General features: G+C 36.0%; 1 protein-coding gene across 1 annotated transcript in view; it reads left to right on the forward strand.

The window, feature by feature from the left end:
- The first annotated feature begins 807 nt into the window (after positions 1–807).
- The window catches only part of LOC128230061 (acidic phospholipase A2 PA4-like), a 35,259-nt gene continuing 26,005 nt past the window's right edge, over positions 808–10,061 (forward strand). The window contains exons 1-2 of the mRNA XM_052942058.1: positions 808–871; positions 2,097–2,409. Of these exons, the coding sequence (XP_052798018.1) occupies positions 808–871; positions 2,097–2,409 (377 nt within the window). The remainder of the gene's footprint in view (positions 872–2,096; positions 2,410–10,061) is intronic.

Here is a 10,061-nt window from a genome sequence, read left to right on the forward strand (position 1 = left end):
TATTTTGATAACTTCCTCAATTGAACCTGAATTGATTTTGACATAAATACTGAATGACATTACGCTTACTTAACTCGCTCATGAATATATAAATTGCATGAACTAAGGACAACAATACTGTTTCCCCTATATATAAAATATCATTTAATGAAATGGCAAATTTGCATTTGTATAATTTAGCACTGATCTGTGGGACATACCAGCGCCTCCTGACACATATTCTTTTCTGTTATAATTGGTACATGAAATCCAGATTATTTTCAAGTTTAGAAAATATGTCAAACTAATTACGGATAATTTTATGTTTAGGATACATCATTATATTATAACAAAAATGACATTGCAATCATCTTAGCTGTTATGAAAAGAGGTTGTTAAATATGCCAACTTTGTCAGTAATTGAAAATCCCAAATTGATAAAGATAATTATTAGAATGTTAAAAACGTGCACTTATGACAGTTTAGTTGTGTATTCCATATATATTTCGTTGTATTTATCCACAGTAGCTTTGCAGGGTGAGGTTTAATCTTTCCATTGCTTTATATGCATGTCTTCACTATTTGGCGGGATGACACTGACCTCTTGAATCGTGCAATTGCTAAAGGATTTCATTACCTATGATGCTAATTAAAAATGCGAAACATCGTTATGGACATAAGTATACCCGTGGGTAATTTTGTCGTATATATTTTGTCCCCGGAAGCAATTTGTCCATGGGGCAAATTTTGTTATAATAAGTGATTGGTAAATCAAGTTCACTCCATCGTTTGTTGTATTTTGATTCTGTCAACGGATCAGGAAAGGTAATGGCAAAAGGCCAGGGTCAAATCCGGGGCACACTGCTTATACGTCTCGAGCCATTCCATCAAGGTACACAGGAGCGATTCTGACTCTATGAGCCTATGAGTGTTTACAAACAGTGCAGTGCGACTTCCAAAATAAACTTCAAACGGTACGCAATCTGTCATAGCATTCTTGATGAAAATGACCAATGGTGATATGCCTACTGAACAAATTGGCCGATATAACAAAATTATATTCGCATACTCTCTGGAACTCAGTAATATGTAGATAATTTTTATTATGTTTTTTTTCCAGTTTCTTTCTCCTTCACTAAAACTCCGTTATAGCAAACTGTATTGATTCAATTTCTCCTGTATAGTACATTGAGCCTAGTACGTGAGATGCAGTTTATCTGTCTATGTGCTTAAATATCTGAGAGGAGGGGAGGTTTGTCTTCGTGCCCGACTAGTTCAGTGTTGCTTTAAAAACTGTGAATGCAGCAAAAACAAACAACACTATGACGTTTCCTTGAAATGTAATTATTTATTGAAAAAATACTAAAATAAAAAAAAGTGTATTAAAAAAAAGAAATATGATCTGAAACGTAGACAGTGAGCCATTTCTACGTGATTTTAAAATGTGAACTTAATTCACTTTCGAAAAATTAACGCAGTGATACACACGTGTGTCTATTTTACCTTTTACTGTAAAGGGTTTCAGTAGCACACGCTGGCTCCGGAACATAGTTGACGTGTAGATACGCACCCGTACACGCATTCTGTACCCGTACAGTTTGTCAAATGTCGTAGTTATCGTTCGCTGGGAGATCCGTTTATCGTACGAAAAGATGCTTGTTCTTGAGACGTTTCTGCCCAGCGGTTACTCGATAGAGTTTGAAACGGCTTTCCTGCAGGTAACGGACGGATGCCGGATTAGTTAAGCCATTTTAGGGAATTTTTTTAAGGAGTGTGAATTTACAATAGATTCAAATATTATGTTGGATTTTGAATCAAACTTTGTTAATATGGCGCCAGAGTCTAGCGATTTTGAGATGTTTTCTCGGCGGCATCATTAACAATTATCACAGCAAAGAATACATCACTAGCGTATATGTCGTTTAACAGTATATTGCTATTAAAAGAACTAGCAGATATTACAGATATGAAATCCCTTCGAAGGAAATGTCGGGTTTTTCAAACTAAGAAGCCAAATCTGGTTAATTTATAGAGATTTACGATGAAGTACTCCAAGTAATCAATCGTGAAACATTAAAAAGGTAAACCACACTGAGTTAAAAAAAATGAAAATTCAGAAACAGTGAATAGCTTGCCTCCGAGTGGGACTTTCCCCCGAACGCATTCTGTAGTGAGGCGGTCGACGACACCACAATACCTCAAACACCGTTCCAAGTGGGGCAAGTTCGACGTGAACATCATGCTGATATTCCCGGGTACGAAGTGGTGCGGAAAGGGTAACCTGGCGCCCTGCTATGATGACCTGGGCCCGGACATGGAATTGGACAGGGACCACAACTGCTGCCCCTACGTGATTCCGGCCTTTTCTTCACGGTCAATCCTCTTCAACTACCATTTCCACTCTCTGCTCCACTGCGACTGTGCTCAGAGGTAACCAACAGCATATATAAAAGCATTGAATTTAATCTCCACTTGGAAAGCGTAAGAATATTATTTGCTCACCCTCCGCCCCCCCCCCCCCTCTTGATCAGCTATCGTACAGACTGACAAAAGATGTCTAAAACGTTTTCCCCCCTCTCCTATTTTGCTCGAAGCTATACTTTGACATGCCGTTTATGAACTTGAGTAAACAATAAACATGCAATTAGTGGATGTGAGATTGAGTTTCATAATTAGTTGATATCAAGCTGTCATGAAATGAAAAATATTACCTTTGCGGCAATGTTCAAAGTATGTAACAGTAACGAACGTAACCTTTTTTTTTTAAAAAAAACGCAAACAACCGCGCTAATGAAGTAACACATAATTTGGCCATATTGTGTTGATATTAATGGGATAATGGAACAATATCTGACAATATTTCAAGACATTCCGAACGAGAAATTGCAGACACGCAGCACGTCGTATATCTGACCAGGGTTATGCGGCCAACTACGCAGAAGACATTGTAAGCATGCACACAGTCGGTAGATATGACATATTTGCGTCATTTTGATTTATATAACTTCTTTATAACTGCCAATCAACAGAGTAGTTCACTTGGTAATACCTGTTGTGTTCTTATGTTACTAAAGGCAACGGAATATGCTTCCATGGCGTGTTTAACATAAAGCAGGCGAAACAGGGAATACGTAAAATATGAAATTTCTGTTAATAGTACAAAACAATTCGCCAATGTATGTATTATTTTAGGTTTATGATTGTGAATCGTAATCTTATACTACTCAAAATTTGATAAGGATCACTTGATTAGTCATTTGTAAAAACTTAACCAAATAAGCATGCTTATTTAATTTCAAAGCATTAGTTTTATCTCTTCGTAGGCCTCTAGAATGTTCGATGATTTTGATTGTATTGCTACCAGCGCGTGCACGGGCGGCACGGAAAACTGCATACCCACGAAATAAGGCTTTTTGGCATACATGTAACAACTTAAACATGTGGTCATTTCTTGTTTTTCGCTTCGTGTATTCGATTTTTACTCGGATCATCTACTACATTGTGTTCAAAATGCCAAACAGAAGACGTTTAACTCCTGATGAAATGCATGTTGGCATTGGAATGCTGGAGGCAGGGTTGTCTCAGAGGACTGTGGCAGAAAACCTGAATGTGTCACAAAGTGTAGTTTGCATGATGTGGAATCGTTATCAAACGAATGGAAATGCTCAACATCGACATGGTGGTGGTCCTGCAAAGGCTACATCTGACGTTCAGGATCGTTACATTACAGTTTTAGCCAGACGTAACCGCTTTCGTAACGCCACTTCGTTACGTAATGACTTCCAGAACGCCACAAACGTAAGAGTTTCAACGCAAACCATCAGAAATCGTTTGCATAGTGCTGGCTTGATGGCACGACGACCGGCAATTCGCATCCCATTGACCCGATACCACATCCAGGAGCGTTTGGACTGGGCACGTCAACACGTTTGATGGACGTTAAACAAATGGACCACAGTGCTTTTTACAGACGAGTCAAAGTTTTGTATTGACTTTACAGATCGACGTTCCAGAGTGATGAGGGGACGTAATGAACGTTTTGCTCCTGTTTGTGTCGCCGAACATGACGTTATGGCAAGGGCTCAGTCATGGTATGGGCCGGAATCAGCATGCATGGAAAACAGTCTTACACGTAATTGAAAACGGTACGTTGACGGCTGTTCGTTATTGTAACGAGATCCTGGACGTTTATGTTCGACCGTATGCAGGTGCAATCGGTCCTGATTTCATTCTCATGGATAATAATGCGCGCCCACACAGAGCAAACATCACAAACCAATTTCTGAAAAATGCTACCATCGAGAGAAAGGACTGGCCAGCTCGTTCCCCCGACATGAACCCGATCGAGCATGCCTGGAACATGCTTCAGAAAGCTGTTTCTGCTCGTCCGGTCCAGCCAACAACGGTTCATCAGCTCAGAACAGCGCTCCAGGAGGAATGGGCCAGACTCCCTCAGCAACAGCTCCGCAGGCTTATTAGCAACATGCGGAGGCGATGTCAAGCTGTTATTGACACTCGTGGACATCACACACGCTACTAACATTGGTTTAAGAAAAGTTCAAAGGTATTCTGTTGACTTTCCAAATTTGTTGACAACCTGATATACGCCTGCTTTTGACCCCTATCATGTTTAGGAGTCCGTTACGCTTGAACGGAATTGGTTTGGTACTGATATCTTATGACATTTGAAACCTGAAACAATGCCATTTGATAACATTAAGTGTTGATATATCGTTTTCTTGAAATACGTATGTACTTTATATTAAAAAATATGATCCCTATCAAATTTTGAGTAGTATAGTTTACAAACATTTGACACAGTCAACGATGTATTCACAATTCAGTGCGAAATGCATAATCAAAAATTGGCTCCTCTTGGCGATCTTTTATCTTCATTGTTACGACAAGAGCCATCAGCACTCTCTTCCATCCGACCAGCGCGGAACAATGGTAAAATACTTAAAATCTTTGATACCGAAATTATGTCAATATAAATAACACAAGTACGTAATTCCGACCCTTATACTCCAAAAGCCACATGCCGAAGCATGCTGTGTGGCGGTATAAAAACAAGCAATAAAAGACATGACAAATATTAGAGAATTTTTATTACGATTTACAAGTTAACATAATACGCCAAGTAATATTATCTGATTCACGGAAGTTAGGCCAAAATAAAATCAAAATGTTCAGTTTTTCAGTCCCGCCTCATTAATTTCGTAAAAAAATAATTCGTAATTTCATTTTATTGAAACCGCATTATATGTGTCTTATTTCTATATTTTAACCCCAAGAGTTTATACAATAATTGTTTTAACATATAACATCCGACAATACTGCTCCTCATTTCTCTCAAAATGATTAATTAACGCATAAGTTTCATGGCCTAAATGCTACGACTATTTATATACAGACAATTTAAACATATCATATATTTCTAACAAATGGTTACGCTTTAAAATTAATTCTTTAATTCAATGACACTGTTAAAAGACAAACTTATATGAATGAGTAACCGCAATATAAGGAATTGAGCATTCGTATGAGCGGTCCGCAATCAACGGCTTCAGATCCATTACTGCCAGCGAAGTTATTTTACTACGATTTGTCATCAAAGTGTTGCATTCTATTTAGTTCAAGTTGGCGGAATATTACCCAGCTTATCAAAAGAAAGTGTTTAGTAGGACTTAAACGAAGAATTTCTTTCTGAAATATTGTCGTAAGTATTGGAAAGGTACACCTAAAAGCAATCAGAATGATGTTGACGGAAGATGCTTTGAAGAGTGCAAGCTTGCAAGGAATTCGTTAAAATACAATAAGTCTTACAAATTCAGCAGTAAAGGCATTCAATATCGCGAGAATGAAGACATCCCCCCTGCGTTTATCCATTCCCGTGTCGTTGTAATATGATAATTGAAATGAATCATGCATAACTAACAATGAATAATAATTATTGATGTTTATAGAATGTATAGATATGACCGTGTGCTCATTTCAGTAAATACACCTTGTTTAAAGTAGTCATTCAGCGTTAAACTTGTATGGTATACTCTGATAGGTACACTACATAAGGATGTTGATGATTTAATCTAATGATTCATATCAACGTTTTGTTGACCATGTTTTATGCAATGAATTATCTCTTTGTTTAGCAAACTGTATAACTTGTGCAGTTGTTGATTTTTTTTTAGGTGAAAAGAATAGTTATGGTTTTTAAAGTAACTGACAACAACGTCTTTTTCGCGCAGGTTTTTCTCACATTTCGTCAATCAAGACTGTGTGAACGTAATTCACAAAAAAAGTCGTTGCTTTTACTTTCCCATTATGTTTGACATCACACACGCACACACACATCTAATAGATTGAACAGCAATAAATTAACTGATATAAAACTGACTGTTAAAATCACGTTTTTTGTTTGATTTGTTGACCATGACAAATGCAATTTGATTCATAAAAATGACGGAAACTGCAAAATAAAAGTATAATATAACGGACAACTTCATTTAGAAGTGAAGGTTTCAGCATGTCAGTTTGCATTTTTTCTCTGCCAAAGACGTGAATTGATTTAAAAAAGGTTTTATCCAAGCTGTTCAAGATAATACGCTACTGTATTTATTTTGTAACATTCGACGTTACAGTCATAGTAACCATTCACTTCTGAAGGGAACTCAAGTTTTGTTAACTAACGCACCCTATCCTACCTATAGATCCCTGTTTGCATCAATATATGCTCCGTTGTAACAGGATATACAGAACAAAACAAGAATACTCCCTCCACCATCCCCTCTGTTGCTTGGTTTCTACTATCAAAGCGATACATTTGACATGTATTTTGCTTAATTGAAATTAACATAAAAATGCTTTAAGTGGATGTGTGCTTCAGTTTCACATTTTATATCCAGCTGTCATAAAATGAAAATAACGCCTTTGCGAAAATATTCAAGATTTATAACAGAAATGAATGTAGGGTGTTTTTGTTTTAATGTTGATTATTGTGTCAACCGAGGTTATGAAGTCAGGCATCGTGGAGACATACAACGTTGATAAAGGGGAAAAACGTTGCAATATTTGACAATAGTCCTAGACATTCCATCTGACAAACAGCAGACTGCATGCAGCACGTGGCAGCTCGTGCCAGAATCTATCAGCAAATTTAGCAGACGACATTGTAAGCATGTACACAGCCCGCAAATACGCAAAATGCTGCACATTGACATATATAATATTTTCATTATTGCAAATCAACCGAGTAGTTAACCATTCAAAGAAATTAAACATTGTGTATTCTTATGCAATAGTTGCTAAAGGTGTCGAAATATGCTTTAAAAGCTTGTTCAACACAAAGCAAGTGAAAAAGGTGAGTCCGTATAGCATTCAGGGTGTATTTCGCATAAATTACGGTAACATCATATAATATAATGTTAATATGTGTAGCAAAACATTATTCTTCATACAGAAGATACAAACTTTGAAAACCACCAGAGTAGATTGCCATATGCCTTGGAAATTGGAGAATAAAGCCACGCACCGTGTGACCAGTACTTCAAAGCATCTTTGCCTACATATAAATAGTGCCAGATACGATTTATAATATTTGTTCATTTTCATCAAGTTTCCCGCCGCGTGCAATTTATCTGTATGAATTCAGATTCATTAAAAGAAACCTAACAATAACTTGTTTTTGATGTAACTTGATGAGTTATTTACAAACATTTGACACACAGCTAATTTTGCATTTACATAATTAATAAGTGGCTCCACTTTACCCTCTTTAAACTTCATTTTTTAAGACAAGAGCCCTCCAAACTACTAGTATCTTCCTTTCGACCAGCGACGATCAATGGTAAAATTCTTGTTATTCTTTTTTTCTCAGAATTTTGTCAATACAAAATAAATACATAACTACGACCTTTCCTATCCACGAGCCGCATGCGTTAACACAGTGTGGGGCTACATAAAAATAACTGAAACATGACAAGCATTAAAAAAGTCATGACGAGTATTAAGGCATTTTAATACGATTTTCAAGTTGACAAAAACGTCAATTACTCATCATAATACAAAATATTTTATAAAATCGGCATTCGATATCACGATAATAATTCAAACGTCGTTGTTATATTAGAATTAACTTAAAAAAATACATACTCAATGGTTCAGTTAAGGGTGTTTTTCAGTAAAAAAAATGATTTTTGGTGATTTTGATAATAAATGCCACCAGCGTCGTGCTCATGCAAATTAACTAACACGTTTATACTTTGCGTTATTTTAGACTGCGTGAACTTTTAATTCTTCTTAAATAGTCGCTTTCTTTTACTTTCCAACTTCGTATTATTTTACACAAATCTATAAGTTTGAAAATATATAAATGAACTCATTAATAAGTTAAACTGACTAATAAAATCACCTCACTGTTGGATTTGTTTGATATTTGAACCTTGAACAATGACAGCCTTATGGCTTGTGATTCATAAAATTGGCGAAAACTTAACAAAATAAAATTCCCCTAAAATTTATAGAACAGCGATTCACTTCATTAAGCAGATTTTATAACATGTGAATGGTTTAGCATTGCAATGTGCACATATTTCATTGCCAACGGAGTTAACTAGATGTGTACTAATTAAAACCGGCATGTTTCAAATTATACCAGACACAACACTACTTTAAATCGTTCGAAACCTTAGACGACCCTTGCAGTACAATAGTTTAGGTCGACCCTGTATTGTACTCCTATTGCATTCAGAACTGTTTCAATAAGGTGAACGACCTGGCCTTTTAAATATGACACAAACTAATAAAACAAGCATAACAACTAATTATACACAATGTATGTCTAATAAAATTAGGAAGTAATTCAGTTGTGGTATCTGGTTTGTACGGTGAAACAGGACACCATTCAAAAGCATGTTTTTGAAAAAAAAAATATTATAATTTTTATGCTTTTCGGTTGTTTATGGAGATTTATCAGTGAAATTAACATGATATATTACTTTTACAAACTAACCGCCCTCAATTCCAAATCTAACGTCAGCGAAAACAGGCCACTTCTTATAAATGCTTAAGCGTAACTGATTTAAGTATTTGGGTAGTGCTGCGCTTGATCGTGTTATAAGGGACCTAAGATTTTGAAAAATAGGAACCAGACCTGGAACACTAATTGACCGACGTCATTTCCGAAATGACATTGCGTTCGCATACAATTAAGAGACCTTTTTCTAAAAAAATAAACAATAAACTGTCATTTAAAATCCTTTTTATGCTTATAATATGAAATAAACATAGTTTGTTTCAATGTAAAATCGCAATCAAACTGTTATGCTGTAGTCAGAAACAAACTTTAGTCTTCATCGAATAAAAAACTAGGTCTATTAACATCCGTTGCTCTGAGCTCCTGTCGTCACTGACAGCCTTTTTAACAGCACATCGCATTTATCTTCATTTTCAAGTGTTTGTTTTCGGCCTTCATCAGATAACAGGGGACTTTAGGCTCACATAAATCCCATTTTCTTTAATTCTTTATGTCTGTACACGATTGTATTTGGAATAAGTGTGTAGCTTGTTTGTAGTACTTATATAATAAAGACATTCAACAATCTGAATCTTCTTTTGTTTGTCCATGAATTTTTGCAATCATATTTTTGTTGGTTAGAAAAATATGAAAGATGTTGCCGAAACGATATTTAACATATCAAAGAATGATATATGCCAGTCTCCGTTCCACTTTACAATTCAAACTCTTACAAAATAAAACAAAAGTACGATTATCGGAATAGAACATACTATATCCCCCTCAATACTCTGATATTTGGAGCATGTGTAATCAAAAGCAAAGTCACTGTACCTACAAAGGAAAACCTGTTAATGACTCCATTTTAAGCCAGATGTCGAGGTTCATCATTCTGAAAGTACAATTAATTAACTAGGCAATGAAATTGGACATTAGCACTTTATCGTTGCTATACCGCTGTATTGATAAATTACGCATCTTACATAACGCTAAATCGTGACCTGCCTCGGTAAATTGTATTAAAATATAGTTTTATTATACTTGACATTTGACATTGGCAAAACACGCC

Source organism: Mya arenaria, chromosome 4 (genome assembly GCF_026914265.1).
Source record: "Mya arenaria isolate MELC-2E11 chromosome 4, ASM2691426v1".
Classification (NCBI taxonomy): Eukaryota; Metazoa; Mollusca; class Bivalvia; order Myida; family Myidae; genus Mya; species Mya arenaria.